This window comes from Rattus rattus, chromosome 6 (assembly GCF_011064425.1).
Source record: "Rattus rattus isolate New Zealand chromosome 6, Rrattus_CSIRO_v1, whole genome shotgun sequence".
Taxonomy (NCBI): domain Eukaryota; kingdom Metazoa; phylum Chordata; class Mammalia; order Rodentia; family Muridae; genus Rattus; species Rattus rattus.
The window spans coordinates 114,707,833-114,728,922 of record NC_046159.1 but is presented as its reverse complement, the minus strand read 5'-3'; the positions used below and the strand labels follow the sequence as shown (position 1 = coordinate 114,728,922).

General features: G+C 38.2%; 1 protein-coding gene across 1 annotated transcript in view; it reads right to left on the bottom strand.

Annotated features, from left to right (window-relative positions):
• Positions 1–1,404: 1,404 nt before the first annotated feature.
• Wasl (WASP like actin nucleation promoting factor) overlaps positions 1,405–21,090 on the bottom strand; it is a 48,740-nt gene continuing 29,054 nt past the window's right edge. The window contains exons 5-11 of the mRNA XM_032906868.1: positions 17,240–17,263; positions 14,159–14,327; positions 13,062–13,104; positions 12,195–12,348; positions 6,500–7,017; positions 5,703–5,811; positions 1,405–3,938 (exon numbers count right to left, since the gene is read on the bottom strand). Coding sequence (XP_032762759.1) covers positions 3,877–3,938; positions 5,703–5,811; positions 6,500–7,017; positions 12,195–12,348; positions 13,062–13,104; positions 14,159–14,327; positions 17,240–17,263 — 1,079 coding nt within the window. The 3' untranslated portion in view covers positions 1,405–3,876. The remainder of the gene's footprint in view (positions 3,939–5,702; positions 5,812–6,499; positions 7,018–12,194; positions 12,349–13,061; positions 13,105–14,158; positions 14,328–17,239; positions 17,264–21,090) is intronic.

Sequence of the window (21,090 nt, the reverse complement as noted above, 5' to 3'; positions counted from 1 at the left end):
CCTTGGAAGAACTCCCAGTCTTTGACAGTGCCTCTGTTGATTAAAAATTATTCAGATACATACTTTGCAAACTAGTTCTTTTTCAGGTAGGTTTATTATAAGAGTTTATAGAATACTTACATCTAAGTAAAAACACTGCCTACTATGGCCTACAAAACACTAATGAAATAATTTGGACGTACAATCAAAAGCTCAACCTCATTTCAACTCCTAAGAACCTTATGATGACTAAGTGTCTGGGCAATGTAGGGTGACTGTCATCTCTGAGCCAAAACACTAGCACATGCTCCAGGCAAAGGCTCACTCCAGCTTTTTTGGGCAGATGCTAGTGGCTTCTATCAGCACTCAGTTAGATGAAGTGAAATTTCTAACCACATACCTATCAGATCTGTAATGAGCTGCTTACTAAATCTTTCTCTAATCACCTCTTGATTTAAATTTCTTTAAAAATATTTTATGTGTTCGTTGTTTTTGGTTTATGTATGTCTGTGCGCCACATGAGTCAGGTGCGCGCGTGAGGAGGACAAATGAGGCCAGTTGTTTGTTAGAACTGGAGCTACAGACAGCTGTGAGCAAGGTACTGAACCTGGGGCCTCTAGAAGAGCCGTGCTCTTAGCCTCTCGCCACTCCAACCCCGAGCAATTTTCTTTTTCTTTTTCTTTTTTTTAAAAGCGTGTATTAAAGGACAAGAGATGAGAGAAAACTCTGCTGTAGAGTGGAGATGTGTGCCAAGCACTGGAGAAGTTCTCACCTTTTCTGTAGATAAATATAACAGGACAGGATAATTCTGAGGCACACTGCTCTCACAACTCTTTTAACAGTTTACTACATTAAGTGGTCACATTTGTGCCACAAAAACATCTTCAGAGAACAAAGCTCTTGAAAGGTGTTCTGCCACATTCTGTACTCTGGATCGCAGCATAACTTCACCTTCAGACGCCAACTTGGGCCAGGGTCAGTGGAACAAAATATCACACCAAAAACTAAGCTTCTTGTTTAAGTGTGCATCACCTTTAGTACTGTCTGTTAAAAACTTTATCCCACATGAACCACTATGATTGGCATTTATTAAATTCCTAGTGAACTCCAGTATCATTCTGTCTAGAAGACTCCAACTTCTTTGGTTTGAAAGAGTCCCGACAGTGTGAGCTTGCACTGTCAAGGTTCTATGTAGAATTACTATACCACATGGCTTCACAGTAGGTGCTGAACTGCCTGCCACCAGGTTTCCCAAAATTCTTTTACTCAGCAGGTTTACTTAATGACACTACCTCTTACTTAGGACATGCAGTACCGGGACCTCAAACATTACCTGGCACTTCTGTGCACTCTTGGCTAGACTCCACAATTAAAACTGTCAACTTATTTGAACGTCTTAATAAACAAATGAGACACACTATTTTATACTATTTGAGTCAAATTAATTTTATTATGTTCCATGATGAATTGCCACCAGTGCAACATCTTATTTACTATACATTTCAAAAAAATTCACATACTAAACAAAATTTCAGTTGATAAATGGAATTGGATGATTGAAAATCTTTATGAATTTCATAATACAATATGTGGCTAGTTGAAATTGTCTATCACATAGCATTTAAGATATAAAAGGCCTCATGCTAGTTTGTTAAACGCAAAGGCTACCAGACAAGCACAGAGCTGGATATATCCATGAGACTTCCAGATGACGCACAGGAAGAGTGGCATCCATAGTGCAAGACGTGGGGGACGGAGCTGTACAACTGACACTTGACTCAGAGTGGATTAGTCTTCATGCCTGGACTGAACCCCACAGCTCCTGTAATTTAGACTTTAAACAAAGTAAAAAGCAAAAGCCTTTTCTGTATGAAAAAGAATAAACTCAATTTTACCTTTGGCAAATAATATCCCCCCAATGTATATGCAACTCAAAGAACTCAGAAGCTCTCTAGACAAGCTTCTGATCAAACAGCAAATTAGCTGGAAAAATCCCAAACTTCTTCTTGGTCAAAAGGTAAGGGCCATCGGAATTGGCATTATCTCAAAGACATTTTTAGGCATTAATTTTTTTTCTTCACATCAAAAAGAAAAAGAAATATGAACGTCCGATGCTATTTATTTAAAGTAGTTCCGACCTATAGACCCCTAACTGTGTGGGTAGTAGCCGTCCAGCCTCATCCGCACGGTCTCACAGAGCTCAAGCCACATGAAAAGACAGTAAGCAGAAAGAGTTCCCAGCAGCAGAGAGCACTGTTTTTACAGGAAACACAGCATTGAGAATCTTTCAGATGTGCTTTAATTACTCTTGCGAGGAGGGGAACATTCTTTGAATAACTTAACTATCTTACTGCACCACTTAACTGCTTTCAGCAACTCAACCTTTTAAATTATTCCTGACAATAACTATATGCATGGTCTCTAGAGGTTATGTGATAAACTGGTTAAAATTCAAACCATATCTCGCAGGTCCAGCCTGTCAAGATCATGTCAATACTAGATTTTGGTCGGTATATTTCTAGATAGCATAATTTTTAGTTGGATATTGTGACTATAATGAATACATTTGAAGCTACATTCTGCATTCAACTCAATGTGAGAAAAATGTCTGCACTTAAATCAGGTAATCATCTACCTAAAATTTATTTAAAGTAGGTAGGTAAGATAATTATCACTGTAAATATGAAACCTTTAGGCAGATTAGTGTACTGTAAAGTGGCAAGGAAACCCTAATTTTAACATACCATATAGTATGCGTACAACTGTGCAGGCTGTAAAGTTTTATTTAAAAAAAATCTATCAAATCAGTTATGTATTCTAAGAAATTTGCCATTGGGACAATCAATCTTTTAAGAAAAATGTAAACTCTACATACACGTGGTACTTGACAAAAACTTGGAGCGGCCATCAAAATAAAAACATATGGTATACGCAAGGGTTAGCATTCGTGCATATTTCTGCCAAAAACTCCGACTCTGGCGGTTGGTACTTTGAATACAGCGATGCCCACAAAGTGCAAAATACAAAGATAACTGCATTCCATTGCAGCACTGTTCCGACACCCCTCTGAGTCAAATATGGGCATGACAGTTGTTTAGATGCACGAAACTACCTCGAAAAATGCTACCGGAAACTATGTCGAGTGTTAAACTCTGCTAAAAAGAGCCTGTCACATTTGCCACAGCATAAAAATCACTTTGGTCAAGGACAGGCACATGAGTGAGGCCTCGTCAGGGTTCCTGCCTGTGGATGCGATGCCACTGCTTACCAACGGCAGGCGCTACTGCACTGGAGGTGTGCGCCACCGCTGCCGTCTCTCTTCAGCAGCATCTCTGTAGTGATGTTAAGCAACACATAATACTAGAATTTGAAAAACTGCATCAGTGTAGTGGTGTCTAGGGTATTGTGCAATGTATCAGCTTCAACATTCATATGTGGCATCATATTCAAAATGAAGGGGCTAAAGAAACTAAATTTCCATCACTTGAAAAAGAATGTAGTGCTATACTAAATTTTATTAAGAAAATTTAGGTACAGAAAAAGTAGGGTATGAAAATAGTGTTCTCCTTCTGGCATTCTAACTAAATTACATTAAGGTTTGTGTCAGTCTCACACATAATTAAACTCCCTTGTTGATAGAATGAAAATATTCACAAATCACGTGAGCATCCTGTTGTAAACTTGCACACAGCAACAGGGAGTAGCTTTATATAGGATTATAACAAACCTTTACAGATTAAATGAGGTATTGCACAGATTAATTTAAAAAAAAAAAGCAAAAAAGGCAACAAAAATATACAGCAAATTGGTAGAACATTTACATGATAATTTTACAGATCAATAGACAGGAAGTAGTGTTTAGTATTTCACCTTAAAAATATATATATAATATATAGATCAGTCTTCCCACTCATCATCATCCTCAAAATCTTCTTCATCATCATCATCTTCATCTTCATCTAAAAGTAAACCCAAAATCAGGAGTAAAGCACACATAAATAATTCAAGTCATCTTTCCAACTAACTAACTCCTAACAAACATTTAACTATCTACTTACTAAGATGGTTTAAAATTAGTCCAATAAAATCAATCTATAGACTATGGATGGTGATCAAAGATGAGAACAGGAGATCCACTGGTTGGGGTTTAGCCCCTAACTACGTACGTGAAAAAGATTTCAATTAGTGCCTTTTTATTGAGTCAAATGAAACTTGGGTTAGTTTTATAAATTTTGGGTTCACACATTAATTTGCAAACCTACAATTTTAGTTTTGGTCCTCTTCCCACAACCTGTTTTTCTTCCTGAATTCTGTTACTCCATTTTAATGACATCACCATTCTTTCAGGTGAACAGGCATATGAGTTGTTAATAATTCTTTTTTCCTCTCCTTCCATCAAGTCTCTCCCTGTTTACCACAGCCCACACCTACTGTCACGGTTTTTGCCCCAGTTGTTGCTCTTCTCCAGTAGATCTACCTCAGATTACACATGACTTGCCCAGTCCTCCCGCCCTCTCTAACGACCCCCCCTCCACCCCGTCGTCCTCACCCATTTTCTAGTATGACCGTTTCCCTCTTTTTCCTTCACCCCCACTGAACTTCTCTTTCACATTTCATCACTGGAAATAGCTCTTTCTTCTGTCCTATCATTTAGATCCCACGCAGAACCACCCCGAGAGGTTATTCCTGACCATCCTGTGTAATCTTCCCCAGAATCACAGTCTCCTTCATTTCCCCTTCCTGTCTATGAATTTGTGTCTTCAGAGTCAAATACAAGCTCCATGACAGCTAAGACTTGGTCTGCTACGTACCACAGCATCCTGAACAGCAGGAGGACAGTCATTACTCTCTGAATGAATTCAGATTTAGATGGCATCCAATTCTATGAGCACATGTCCACCATCTATCAATTTTCCATAATATCTATACCTCATAAAACTTATGAAGGCCAAGTGTATAAGAGAGGATATTAAAACAATAAAGAGACAGAAAGTGGCGCAGGTGTGACACTGTGTGTGTGAGCGTGACAAGAACAGAGTATCTGCTCTTCCCCTACAACACAGATTGCCTAGTGTCACAACCTGAAACGTTACAGAAGATAGAGAAAAGCAAAAGAAGTCTAAGCTCCTCTCTCCAGCATTTTTTTTTCTTTCAAAAACAGGGTTTCTCTCTGTAGCCCCAGCTGCCCTGGAACAGACCAGCTGGCCTCAAACTCAGAGATCCACTTGACTCTTCCACATGCTGGGATTAAAGAAATTAGCCACACAGCCTGGCTTAGCATTCCAAGTTTTAAATTAAGGTCTTTTGATTTAAAAGACTTTTGTGCAGGATGAATGACAAGAGTTTAACTGTATTCTTTTGCAGGTCAGAATCTCTATTCAGTAGTTTGTCCTTGTTCCACTGGGTATTTCTGTCCATCACTGTGTTTACCCTGCTTATCAAAGATTTCATTGGCCAGTATAGGAAATGAATTCATCACTTCTTACAGTCTTTCTTCTAGTTTATGTATGGCTATGTTGTCCTGGTATCTATCAAATTTTAGGCAGACCAGACAATGAGGAAACTATACGATTAATCATGCTGTGAACTCCTATCAGTGAGCTGCACAATTAGCAGACAAAATAGTCACAAAGAAAATCATAAACAAAAAGAAATTGCAGAGCCTTTTTGTTTATATCATAGAAAAGCACCCCACTTGCTCCTTTGAGGTCACGTGGATGTACCTGAGGAATGAATGGCTTTGCTCCTTTTCTGCATCACTTCCATCAGCGCACCCACAATTCCTGAAGTGGGCGCGGGGGTTGGTGGTGTGGACTCTTGGCCATCAGACACCTTGGAGAAGAAACTTATTAAACTCAATTATAAATCTTTGGCAAAAATCTGTGCGGGGCTGATAGCTCAGAGGGCAGAGTACTTGTCACAGAAGCATTAGGACCTCCTCTAGCACACATACAGCAAGGTAAGACAGCTTATCTGTGATCGAAGTGCAATATGGGAAGTTCTCTTAACCTTTAAAAGATGACAAAATGATCTTATTTTCGCTAAATCCAAACAGACACCATCACTGCTGTGAATTTCAAAGTTGAAAACTCTTTCAATTTTCTGTGGAGTCTGATTTCCAAACAGGGCTGTTATAAATTCTCCTTAGTTTAGTAGGTAGTTTCTTAAAAAAGATCTTTTATTTAAAAATCTAGAACAATGAATTGCAAACACAATGTAAGATTCCATCTTTGTGAAATTTAGAATTTAGACAAAGCTAGCCCAAAGCTATCAGATCAGCGACTGTTGGAAGGTAACTTTCTATGGTAACAGATACTTTATATTTTTATGTTATGTATGGATTATATAACTATAGATATTCGTCCAAAATGTGTATCTTTCTTTGTACACAAACATTGTAAAAATTATAAAAGGGTAAGAGTAAGTCTCTAAGATAGACACCCTATAATGAGTTGTGGTAAAAGCCCATAATATCAAAAACAAACAAATAAATCAAAAATAAAAAGGTCACATTACTTACGGATTTCAACTGAATGCCCTGTCGTATCTGGTCTAGAAGTGCATCCCTTCCTGAGCAGGACACGGGCCGACTATTCTGTTCCACTTTTTTTAGCTGAGCACCCTCTCTAATTTGATCCAAAAGAGCTGCTTTGTTTCCTGAAGAAGCTGGAACTTGATGGTCACCATCAGAAGGCAGGCCAGGGGGAGGTGGTGGCCCTGGTGGAGGGGGAGGTGGTGGAGGAGGTGGTGGTGCTGTGGACCCTGCCATAGACAGAGGCGGAGGTGGTGGTGGGCCTGAAGGTGCTGAGGAAGGCAGAGCTGGTGGTGGAGGAGGGTACATCCTGTTTGGAGGAGGTGGAGGAACGACAACACCAGGCCTAGAAGGAGGTGGAGGTGGAGGCGCAGCAGTAGGAGCTCTTGATGGTGGCGGGGGAGGAGCCCCCCTTCCACGGGCAGGAGGGGGAGGAGGGCCTGAGCTGTGAGGAGGGGGAGGAGGAGGGGGAGGTCCTCCCCTTGAGGGTGGAGGAGGTGGTGGTGCTGAAATAAGAGCAGAGAAAAGAATGAAAGCATAAACATTTAATAAAGCAACTTACTTTACCACACACGGCTGGAGAGAGCTCAGTAGTAATAAGCTGCGTTTGTTCTTGCCTAGGATTTCAGTTGAGTTCCGGTACCTACATCAAACAGCTCCCAACTGCCTGTGAGACTCTGCAGTAGAGTCACAGCCCTGCATGGCATGCACATGGTACACAACTGTATAACAAAGTGATAGTGCTAATTGGTAAAACTTTGTCTAGCATGCGCTAGGGTTGATCCCAGCAACATGCACACATGCACACACAAATATTTAAGAAAATATACATTTTACTTTATATAACAATGTAATTAAACACTTTGCTTATAAGCATTAGCTTACATTGATAGTAATTAATGACATTTTGATAGTAATTAACGATAACCTTCCCTTTAGATTATTTATATTTTACATAAAATAAATTTAGATACAAAATTATAGTATGGCAAAATTTATCAGAATTTATTAACATCAATCAGAGTTTAACCCAAACATAACACTTTCTGTCAAAACATAATTTCATTATCTAATTTACATATATCCTTTTACTTTATAATATTGTGTTTAATATTACCAAAAACAGGACATGAGCCTAGGCATGATATTACCACCAGACAATGGCTGTTTGGTTAAATGTTCAATTACTTATTTAGATCTGGATTGATTATTAGGAAACATTTTTATAAACTAAATCAACTAATTTTTTATAAACTAAAATTATATTGTAGTTATTAATAAAAAAAACTATCACCACCCCAGTGGTCATATTTCTATTCTTAGTCTACTTTAGTGAAGATGTAAGATGTATTAGGAAAACAAATCCAAAAGAACTATAATACCAAAATATATTGGAAAATATGAATAAATCCATTAAGGATTAAATCTTGTGTTTCTAGAGACATGATTTTACCAATGACATATACAAATCAATATAACATTAAGTACTACATCATTTCTCCACTCATATTCTGTTTCGTGTGTATGATATTCTGCCTGCATGTATTCTGTTTGCCATGGATGTCAGAGAAGAGTATCAGATCCCTGGAACTGGAGTTACAGCTGTGAGCCGCCATGAGAGTGGTGGGAATCAAGCCTACGTCTTCTGCATGAGCAGCCAGTGTTCTTGCTACCGAGCCATCTCTCCACTTCTGCTGTCTTAGCTGACAGAAAACTTCACTGCATTTTTAAAAATAATCTATCACCAATCCTTACTTTTTATCATTTGTATTCTATTTATTACAGACACACCACATCACAGGGACAACTGTGAAAGAATTAACAGAAGAGTAAAGACACACAGTCAGGACAGTCAGATGCACCAAGATGCCAGTTACCCAAGCAGCAGCCGCCAGTGTGAGGATCTTTTAAATGTTCACAAATACCAGAAGGAGAATGAGAACTGGTATTTTTAAAATTAAAAGAAAGAAAATGAACAAAGAGGAAGACATGAATGTTACAAAAAAGTATGCTTCTAATCTACACACACACACATAAAATATATAATATACAATACATACATAAATATAAATAAATATCCTTGATTAATCTACAGAACACTCAATCTTATAGGAAGGGAAAAATACCTTTGTGTTCATGGCACATAAAAAGATGACATATTTGAAAATTATTATTTCAGACCAACATCAGTATTATTAAGAATACCAGTAGGTAATTATATTTCTTATGTAATAATTCTTATGTAATTTCTTATTTAATATTACAAGGTCATATAGTATTAAAGAATTCATAATACTTTTAGGAACCAATGCCAAGTTATCTCATAAAAATATAACAGAAAAATGTTATCTAGTATAAATTTATGGGAATATTGTCAAGTGCTTAAATGAATATATGATATTGTTCTCACTAATATTGCTCCACCCTTGTAGATAATTTTAATCCAGTAGCATGGTTGCTCTGGCAAGGGATCATATCCGAAGACTTTCTAGGTCTATGTGATCCAGCGAGAATGCAGACATACCCTTAGTACACATTTTTAATCCCCAACAATGAAAGTAAGGCTAGGTTATAGAAGGAAGCAGTAATGTTGTCTAATTGAGGGGCAGACAAAGTGACAAATCAAAGAAGAAAATATGACAGATGAGTCAGAGATAGCATATGCCCACTCTCCCAACTCTCATGTGAACAGCACAGGGAAGAGAGTCTACTTAAGAGCGCCTCTCATGAAAGAGGGAGAGAGGAGTAGGGAGGAAGAGGAGAGAAAGAGGGAGTGAGGGGGAGGGAGAGAGGAGGAGCACAGAGCAGTTAGTGGGTAGCAGTTTTACCAGGACAGTTTTACAGACAGTTACAAAGAGAGCAAACTAGACACAGGTGAAGACACAACAAGCCAGAGAATGTAAAAGAGCCAGAAGAGTGGAGTACACTGCCAAAGTAAGGAGGCGGCTAAGCAGAGCAATTCTGTAGGAAGCCAGTTTGGATCAGTCAGCTCGGAGGAGACAGGGCCAGCTCAGCTGAGTTTAAACAGCCAGCCAGCCAGAGTTCAGAAAAAACTAGAAAGGGTGAGCTTAGCAGTAAGCCTCTGAGATGACAATTCCATGTGGTGAATAAGAATTCTTTTGCACATCTTCCTTTATTCTAGGCAATATAAACATATCTATACAGGTTACTGAAAAGCAAATGTGTAATCAATTATAAAATAGTATAGTGTCAGTAAAACATGAGTGCTGTGAGCAAGAGCTGTTTACTAGTAGAGAACTTCAATAAATAATCTACATTATATAAGATTATAGAAGATATTTATACTTCTAGAAATGTTTTTTTTTTTTTTTTTGGTTCTTTTTTTCGGAGCTGGGGACCGAACCCAGGGCCTTGTGCTTCCTAGGCAAGCGCTCTACCACTGAGCTAAATCCCCAACCCAGAAATGTTTCTTTTATTACACATGAATCTTTATGTACTGGGCGATGGAGACATGAACCTTTAATTCCAGTACACTGGAGGCAGAATAGGCAGATTTCTATGAGTTCGAGGCTAACCTCTTCTACAGAGGGAGTTGCAGGACAGTCAGGGGTATACAGTGACAGTGAAAGACTGTCTTTGAAAACCAAAAACAAAAAAACTACATACAAAAACACCTTTATGATCAAAACATTAGTTTTGAAGGCAGCACATGTAAACGCTAGCTACTCCAAAAACCAACACAGCAAATCATGCAAAATTCAGAGTAGTGGTCCAAATACCATTCCACATACATACCGCTCCACTGTGGTGGACCTGAGGAACAGATTGTTATAAGATAATGGACTTAATACGTAAGAGCTACACATGGGGATATGATGGAAATCACAAATTTGCTTGTCTTTATAAATCTGATTTCATGATTCTATAAAATAAATGATAAAAGATTTACTAAGTAGGTTAAAACAAATTTTATTAACATCTCCATTCTGTTTTTCATATCTTTGAATACTAATTTATAAATGTGCTCACTCTAAAAAATAAATCATTAATTTATCTCTCTATAAAAAAAAAATTTCCCTGGGATGGAGAGTTCACTGACTAAAGAGTTGTGAACTGCTTCAGAGGATCTTAGCTCAATTCTTTTTTATTTTTTATTTATTTATTTTATTTTATTTTATTTTTTGGAGCTGAGGACTGAACCCAGGGCCTTGCGCTCTACCACTGAGCTAAATTCCCAACCCCTCAATTCTTAACCCATGTTGGACAGCTTACAACTGGCTGATGAAACTCTGGTTCTCAGGGATTCAATGTCCTCTTCTGCCTTTTGCAAGCCCTGCACTTACAGGCATAACCACCCTTTACCACAATACATCAACACATAATTACAAATAAAATATAAACAAAATAAAACCACCCTTTAGTATGTAACAGGTTCCTGAAATATAAAAATCTCTTCCTCTTGACATTTGGTGGCAATGTTTTAAAGCTTGTGACTTTTTGTTTGTAGGGTAACTCAATTAAGGAAAGGCCTTACAAACTGTCTCTAAAATACCTTTAAAAAGGTTAAAAAACCCACACCAGTTAGTACGATCTACTTTTCTTTAGGTACAAAAACCATAAGACAGCGATGTAGATGGTCCAATAATGCTGAGTGTGACTACATGCTAACAGAGGCGAGTAACCCAGGGCACCATGGGTGCAGCAGAGAGATCTGTCTGTCTGTCTGTCTGTCTGTCTGTCTAGTCCTTAGGATCTATCGTCCTTTACCTGGATATAAGTCATGACTGTACAGCTTGGAAAACGACTAAATGTAACCACAGATGTTTTAAATCTACACCACTTGAAGGGTGACTTGCCTGCTAGTCAGATAGATCAGCTCAATCCAAGTATCTACTGAACTGGCTGTGGTTATACAGCAGCAATATGACCTGGAAGTTGTTTGCTCTCAGAGTTGGCCCTAAAGATTCTAAACCTTACTGACTACGAAAGGGAAGATCACGTTCATTAAAATGAGGGCCAGCAGTTAAAAAGCAGACAAAGGTAATTAAATACCCACTTTCAAATGACAGTCAGATGTAAGGACACTGAACTGGAGCATTAGCTCAGCTCCCTAGTGTCAGTACAAAGAGGAGAAACTTGGTTCCAAATGCAGATGGTGTGACGTGCTGACTGTGACAGCAAAGGCTACCTATTGTCCTTGCATCTGGCTGTCCTAATGTTGGGAATCACCCAAAACACAACGTTCTTTAAACTACTCAACATCCAGGTGTAAACTGTGATCTCTGGAGCCAAGAGATTTTTATTATACCCTAGCCAAAACAAAGCAAAATTTTATGTTTCAAATTAGAAAGATTTTACATAATTTATATTCTGAAAATGTGTTATAGAGATTACATGGTGACTTTTAGGCTAATAATCACTCATGTTTTTGTTTGTTTGAAGACAAGTCTCTCTATGCAGTTATCTATGTAGACCAGGTGGGCCTCGAAGACAGGAATTTGCCTGCTCTACCTCCCAGGTGCTGGGTAAAGGTCATCTTCCCATGTCTAGCTCAAGGCTTCTGTTACACCAAAATAATGAAAGATGCAGTGACGCTGAGCTGAATTTGTCATACACAAATTCAAAGACTCTGCTCAAGGAGGGGTGCTTAGTTTTTCACCATAAAGATAATCTTAGAAAATTTAAAAGAAACAGAAAAAAAAAAGTCAAAATAAAAAGTTACCTTGCCTTCGGAGTTCATTTTTAACAGCTTCTACACCTCCTGTTTTTTCAATAAAGTCATAAATAACTTTTGATGTTTCTCTGTCTTTAAGTTGGGCCTCAGAGATCCCACACATATCAAAAAGATTCTTCAATTCTGGATCCAAATTATTTAGCTACAACAGATAAAACAACTTCTGAGTAGGCAGTTGTGTTCAAAACAATCACGGCAAAACTTAAAATTTACCTGTGTTAAACTCATAGACTTTTAAAATGGTCATGCAATTTAAATGCTAATACTAAATTTTCTATTATGAAAGATAAAAGACTTTCTATGTTATCGTATCTCTTCCATGCTTTCAAAGAGGGCACTCTATTCATATTTTTATTAGTGCATTCAAGATTAGACCTTGTGTTCATCTATTCCAACCTATCCTAAACAAGATTTGCTTTAATCCTGAATTACCACAGTCTGAAAATTTGAAGGCAAGGACCTTTTTGTGGTATTCCAGAGGTTCTTGACAGTATCTCAAAGAATACTCGGTTTCGAAACAAACTAGACTATTCTATAACTCCATACTAAGAATCTGAAGGTACTATTTTGCCAATAATTTGATAGATATTCTTTTGACATCATTACTTAACAAAACTCACTTTTTTCTCTTTGCATTCAAAGCACATAATGAAGGAATACAGAAATTTTCCCTTAAGGGACTTAGCAACTATGACAAAACAATACTATGAACTCAAACCTCAGCAGCATACAAACACAGAACATTCAAATTCTAATACATAGTATTTAAAAAACTGTAAATAAAAATCCAAGGATAAGCCATAGCACATCTGTGTGCTGTGAGTAATAGGAAATACAGCTTAGAAAGATACTTACATCAAAACCTGTATTTGGATCCCAACCAACATGTCCAATGTGCCTAGCATGGAAAATAGATAAAATCAGAAAAGTAAACGCAAACAAGGACTTGTGAAATAATGCATAAAAATACTTGAAATTTGTTGTATACAGCCCAATTTCTTTTGTTTCTAGACAATTCTTGCAGACATCTTTCACGCTACTTATACATCAAAGTGAAAAAAAAACATTATTTTCAAGGATTTAAAAAACAGTTATATCTAATTTTTTTTTCAAATGGATAGAGAAGTAAACTGTCAGATTTATGGAACAAAACTGGCTTGTTAGTACACACTGTATACTTGGAATTCTAGGCCAACTTGGGTGACACAGAAGATCCAAACTGTCTCAAGAAACAACATAAAACCCCCAAATATCTCTAACTATTAAAAAGGGATAGACATGGGTGTTCTTCCCTGGAAGCCTGCTCCTTTGGAGTTCTTACTTTTTCTTAATCTATTCATTCTGTGCAAAATAGGAAAACAAACAAAACAAAAACCCAAACTGATGAGCATACACGTCATTCCCTTATATTTTACATATGATATGCCCCCCAAAGGTTCATGTATCGGACCCAGCTAGTGGTATCATCTGAAAGGTGGCAAAACCTTTATGAGCAGAGCCTTGCTAGAGGAGTACATCTCTGGTGACAGACTGAAGTTTTCTAGCATGGCCCCACTTCCTGTTCTCTCTGCATCTCAAATGCCAGGCTGCTCTCACACTCCAGTACGAAGCCAAGTTTCTCCATCATGATGGCTGACCTTCCCGTAAGAAAAGTAACCAAAGTAAACTTCCTCCTCTAAGTTGTTCTTTGTTGGAATATTCTACCACAACAGATATTTTATGGCAACTATTAACAAAGAACCTCCTAAACCAAAATTCTGTAATTAGTTAAAAGTCTAGAACAGCCCAGCGTACATAAAAGAATGAAGGTCAAGCTGGGTGCAGTAGTGCACCCCGTAACCACCTACTGCTCTGGAAGCTAAGGCGGACACCCCAGATGCAAGGCCAGCCTGGCACACAGCAAGGCCGCTCTTTTCTTTTTCTAATGATGAGAACACAGAAGACAGTCTTACTGGAAATTACTTGGTGTTCCAATATCTGCCTTGGTTAATCTCTTCTTTTTAGCTTTTCCTTTCTTCTTTTCTTTGGTATGGGAGATGTTGTTGACTTGTGAGCCATAAAACCTGTTTGTTGTGATTTCTGGATTTTTTATGTCAACTGTAGCCATGGGTAGATTGGGACCTATAAAGAGAGCCAAAATGGTCTGAGAGACACATTAAGAAAATAATCTTATAGAATCATAATTTATAATTTGCTGTATAATGTATTCGACTTAAAAATTCTTGTATCTCTCAAACTTTAAGTCAGCACATTCTTTAATACACAATTCTCTGACAAATTCTTCTCTGAAGCCAAGTTTCCCTTAAGTTCATTATATTAATGACGATTTTCAAAATGTTTCAAAATATCGCTACTAGTTATAGATAGGAATCAAAGTTGAGACTTTTGCATTGTTTTGAATGAAATATACATTTGAATGCTTACGTCTGCATTGGTGAAACTCTTTGGGGTTGATTAGGAAGTGTGGCCTTGTTGGGGGGAGGAATGGCCTTGTTGTAGGAGGTACGTCACTGCAGGAGGGCTTTGAGATTTCAAGAGGGCTCTTGCCCTCAGATCAAGATGTAAGCTCTCGGTTCCTGCCCCAGCCACTATGCTGGCCTATTTGCTGCATGTTCTCCACTGTGATGGTCATGGACTCTAACCTCACGCTACAGTCATGAGCCCTAAATTAAGTATCTTTTATAAGTTGCCTGGTCATGCTGTTTTACCACAGCAATAAAAACTTAATTAGGACAGGCAGCATCTTGGCTGATTAGTGAGGACATAAAACTGTGAAACCTCTCTCTCCATTCATTCCCTGAGAGGGCGGGCGGACTCACTGTGCTCAAACCTCGTGCCAACAATCAATTACACTTACTATTGCTTTCTTCCTGCAGGAAGGACCTGGAATCATGGTAATCTGCTACATGAACACAAGGCACTGTATCTGATAAGCTTTTCTAATGAGCCTTTCCTTTAGACCACACTGTATATAGTTCCACAATTAAGACTCCAGGAAGCTGCAGCCCATTGTCTGTGGCACCAGACAGAGATCGATGGAATCCATCCCGTCTAGTTTTCTGTGCTTATTTTGCTTGCCATCTCTTCGCTACACTGGATATTTTCAATAAGAACGACTCTCTAGTGAGTCTCATGAATTCCCCTTATGAGCCTCTAACTATGGGAGTCACCTTAGGAACCCCCAACACAATTATAAAGTATTAAGTAGAAACCCTAATAAAATATAGCAGTAGTTCTTAACCTTCCTAATGCTGCAACCCTTTAAATACAGTTCCTCATTCTCATGACCCCCAACCATAAAATCATTTTCGTTGCTACTCCATAATCATAATTTTGCTACTATTGCCAAAGGGGTCACAACTCTCAGGTTGAGAGCTGCTAAATTATTAGCTGATATACAAGTGATTATATCATTTGACTAAAATTCTTCAATTATGTTTAAAGTCTCAATTGTACTGGAATCATTAAAGGTATCTGAATTCCTGATTTATATCTTATTTGGAAAAGCAGCTCATGTATTTCTGAAGAAAGTTTAAGAATGAACAGGAAGCTAGGAAGGCCAACCTGAGCTTAAGATCAGACTGGTCTGCATGAACGACAACAAACAGAAAACCAAAAGCAAGCGAGTGAGGAGGACAGGAAGATATGAGCTACTCCTTCCTAATCCAAGACAACTGTCACAAGAAAAGAGGTTTCAGTATGTTTATGGACAGCAGACAGTTCATTTTAATCATAATCTTAATTTCAAATCTAAAGGAACTCAAGCTTTTAATTATAATGAAAACAGAGCATTGTACTAAGGTTACAGGGCTGAGAAAGAGGTGGCACAGAGGCCTACTGAGGCAGATAACCAAACTACATTTTAGGACTATATGTAACTACTACATAAAGTGTCTCTTTGACAGTTCTAGTTTTAAAAGAGCTGATAAGCTAACAGAGCAACCATAGTTACGGTGTCCACTGCCACCTAGTGGTGACATACCAAAATGCAGTAATGCTAAAACAAAGCTACTGCTCACAGTGGAGAGTGCAAAACTTGCTGGACTGGAAAAAAAAAAAAAAAAAAAAACATTAAAACTCACCACTCACTACTGTATATGTGATATGTTGGTACACTGTATATTTTTATAAGTTGAAAGGATGAATATATCGGCAATACTGGCAGCATAATTTTGCCCTTTAACAATACTATGAAAAAACAAAACCAAAAACCCTTCCTCACTTATTGAATAAAAACAAGTTAGTACTATTACATCAAAAGGTTAAAACTATAAAACTAAAGACTTAAAACCAAGAGCAGCCTTTAATGCCAGCACTTGGGAGGTAGAGGCAAGAGGATCTCTGTGAGTTCAAGGCCAGCCTGATCTATATAGTGAGTTCTAGAACAGTCAGGGCTGTGTAGAGGTGGTTTCAAAAATCAACCACCCACCCAACAAACAATCCAAGAAAGACATGAAAATTATGAGTCTCTCAGTAGGAATATTCAAATTGTATCTATTCACAGAAATTAGGTGCCTGTTTATAAATACATGTGGATATTGAAATAAATGTTTCCAAAAATTTTAATTATATGATTTCATGCATTTTAATATTTCAAGTTGTTTTCTCAAAATTAGATGGTTCCCCCTACAAAGTCTTTACAACTAGTACTCAATATATGCTCACCAAACACAATATAATAAACATCCCAAACATTACAATACTGACATGTATTAGGAAAAATCTAAACTGCATTAAAGGTTCATACATGAATGAATGACCCAGGACTTAGCTGTTTCTTTTGCCTCTGCTACATATCTTCTAAGCCTGGAATTCTCCTTTAAAGTCATTTTAACATAATAGTGATTAAGGCTTACTCATGAGTCAGGTCACTTGGGGAAGAATCCCCCTCCCATCTTAACAGTGGAGCAACTTATTATATATTCTTATTTTTCATCTATTACCCGAAAATAAAACAGTATTAATAAATATACAGTCTACAAGAATTAAACTGTAATTTAAAACTTTTTTATCAATAATCATAAAAAGCTTACCATTTGGAGCATCTCGTCTTTTTTCTGTTAGAATAAAAAAAAGCATTAAAAACAGACATATATATATATATATCTAATAAAAGTAAAAACTTTGTAATGTACTTCATTAAACTCTTACTCTTGAGGTAATGTGTAGATGGTTAAGGAATCCTTTTGAAGAACAGACAAGTATGAAGATATCCAAATAAAATAAAAAACTTACTCAGAACTTAAGATTACAATGTGAGTGATGCCATGAAGGCTGGACTGGGGTACACAGGGAAAGGAGCCGGTCAACACATCTGTCAGGGATTTGTCATGATAAGCCTCACAGTGTAAGTCTGTGAGCTGGAGCAAGTCTCAGTTGGGAGGACAAGTGACATGATGAAACCTACATTCAAAGGACTGTGTGCAGAGATAGCAAGGGAAGCAACGGACAACAGACTAGGAAACCAATGACACGTGGAGAGCAGCTGTTAAGCTAATGAGAAATAAGCTACAGTTAATACAATGAACCACAGAGGGTAGGTCTTGGGTAAGGGACTAAAGCGAACAGAGAGATCTCATTAGGAAAGGAAAACAATAAATATTTATGGATGGATAGGTGAGGTTTTCGGGGAAGATCCAGTGGAAATGGGAAGGGAGTGGGAGGGAACATGGGGAGAGCCAGATAAAATTAAGGGGCATTTGAGACGCGTGCGCGCGCACACGCACGCACGCACACACACACACACACACACACACACACACACACACACACACACACACACACAGAGGATCGAAAGTGAAATTGCCAAATTAATGCAAGAGACAAAGGCCCCCCACCCCCTTCAACTTTTTGTTTGTTGGAGGCAGGTCTTGCTAGGTGGCACTGGCTGACGTAGAAATTTCTATGTTGGTCAGGCTGACCTTTATATCCATAAACAATTCTCCTGCAACTGCCTCCTAAGTGCTCAGGTTATAGGCATGCACAACCATGACCTACTGGGTTAAAGAATTTTAAACAAATATAATTTCTACATATTTTTCTAATATAAACTTTTCTGAAATTATAAGAAATATCAGTGACTAGTGTAATAAAATAATGAGCTCATAAATAACAAACCCCATCAGTAATGCTCAATTGGTGGCTAAATTAAAAGTCCTTACTAATGGAATATATAGACATAATATTCCATCTCATGATCAGATGAAGCAACAAATCTGATCATTTAACGGAGTAATTTCTATACTGTTAATATTTAGTTTTCATAGTGACATTAATCTCTGCATGCAAAATGGTTATTACTTAAATATAAAATATGCTTAGATAAATAAAAGGTAAGTTTCTGGAGCAATTTCTGCAGACTATAACCTGAGTTAGAAGCATGTAAGTGAAACAAATCAGAACGGCTTGGCTGAGTAACCAAGAGTCTGCGGCTCCTGTGAGACCTTTGCAGAGCGCTATTAACACAACAGTGTTAATATGTGGAGGGTGGGATGTCTTAGTGTCATAGGACGACTCATACTGCAACAAGGAGTGGTGTTCAAATCCTAACACATACTGAAGAGGACATATAACTTAGTGAACTGCAAGCGATTACTTAGGACAATTAAATCTATAACTGTATCCCAGAACTACTTCAAAAACGTGGAACTAGTAAGACTAAAGAGACAGCCTTAGAGAGATAAAAGGTTACAAATGGTATATAGTGAGAAAAAGAAAACACATCAGTTGTTTACTAGCTAGAACCCTGTGACTAAGGTAAAAAAAGGAAGAGACAAGGTATGAAGAGTCAGCCAACAGTGACCAACTCAGCAGTACCCTTAAGGCCATGTTCTCTGCAGCTGAAACAATTAAAAGTTTAGACAGCCACTATATGCAGGACAATTCCTCTACTTCAAAAATGTCAGTTATTCTGACTAAAGCATTTCACAAAGGTCCACTAGATACTCATCACAAAATGTCACTAAACCCAACCCTAGAGATTCAGAGAGACAACACAGTACATAATGGTGCTTGCCTGGCAAGTGTGAAGTCTGGAGTTAGGATTCCAGATTTCATGAAAAGGCTTTGCAGGTGACAGAGAAGGGGAGGGGGAGGGGGAGGGGGAGGGGAAGGGGGAGGGAGGAGAAGAAGAGGGACAGGAAGAAAGGGAAGAGGAGATGGGGAAGAGAAGAAGTCCCAGTGAGGATCCAGTATTAAGAGCACACACAGGAGCCACAGGCCTCAGACCGGAACAATGACTCACTGCAGTGAACACTTGCAAGGAAAGCTGTTTGGACCAAAGGGTACCTGTGTGACGTGCTGCACTTTCTGTGATGAGGTTTTGTTTTGTTTTGTTTCATTTTGTTTTTTAGTCTTTGTTTTCATCTGGGGGGAGGTTGCAAGGGTAGAGAACAGCTTTGGATAGACAGAGATGTGTGGGATTGGGGTACATGATGTGAAATTCACAATAAAAAGTTTAAAAAACATACTGATAATATATTGGGATATTTGAACACTGAGTATTTGGCAATATTAAATAATTATTTTTTCTTGTAATAATTTAAAAAAGACTAAAACTGCAAAATATACTTAAATATGTTTTTTGAATGCCATTAATGCAAATTTAGGAGTGGCTGAACATAAAATTTTATTTGTAAAAAAGGTTACTGAAATTAAAATATTTCTTTTGAAGTAGGTACCATGGAAATTTGTTGTAGAGAAAGCTAGACAATAAATATTCAGGCTATATGAGCTTTGCCACAACACTAACTGTGCCGGGACAAACACTAGCCATTGCCTGTATGCATATGGATGATAAAGCCAGATGCCCACAGTTCACACAGTAACATGCTGAACCAGTGTGGCCTTGGCCGGGACAGAGTGAGATGGCTCCTGCCCCTGGGACAGGGGTGAGCCTCCATGACTATCGATGGCTGCTTTGAGCATAAGGCTTGTTTGTGTGATAATGTACAGGTTTTCTGGAACCAGTTCTAGCAGTGGAGGACCCCCCCCCCCAAAGAAATGTCCTCCCTGTAAACATTAATGACGCCATAAAGGTTAGTAACAGCATGAGTCCAGGAGTTGAAGATGTAGCTAATGTCTCAGCAAAATGATACAGGCTGGGACCTTCTAGACAGCCCTTACAGCTATGGGAAAGAGCTCTAAATACATGAGTTACAAAATATGTAATTTCTCAACTATGCAAAAAAATGCAATATGAATTATGAGGTGCTTTAAGAATCTAAAGGAACAAGTGCTATGTATGCTATGAGCCAGCTTGTCAGAAAGGTACAGACAGGCAGATGCCAATGCAGGCAGATTCCTGAGTTCAAGGTCAGCTTGGGATAGAGCAAGGTTATACTCAGTCATGGTGGAAATGGTAATTTTGGGACAGGGTCTCTAAATTTTTTTGCAATGTTAAGAAAAAATGTATGCTTGCTGTCTCCTAAGAATCAAAGGGCTGGGGATGGGGTGGGGGGTCATGGGATACTGATTCATAGAATAATCAAAAGGGAACCTAGAATAAATAACTTCATTGATATGTAAATAGAAAACCGATTTTGGCTTGCATGAGATGCGCTGGCAGAAAGCAATAGCAGTTCTTTAGAATTTTCTCTAGTGAGAGCTGAATTATCTGAAGATGTCGAAGAGTGAAAACAGTTCTTCTTCGATAATTTTTTTAAACAGGATTTCTGACTTGGTCAGAAGGATCCAATGTTTTATAGCAGCTTTTCTGACTTTGGTCAGCGAGCGTACTCTGCATGAGCCTTGCTCCCAGTCTGGGAAGCCACCTCAGCAGAACCTAGGCTGCCAGTTTGGACCACGATTTGACTTTGAGAATCACATCTGCCTGATAACTAGTTTGCTGGTTCATGTGATGTATAGAATGCAAAAGGAAAAGCAA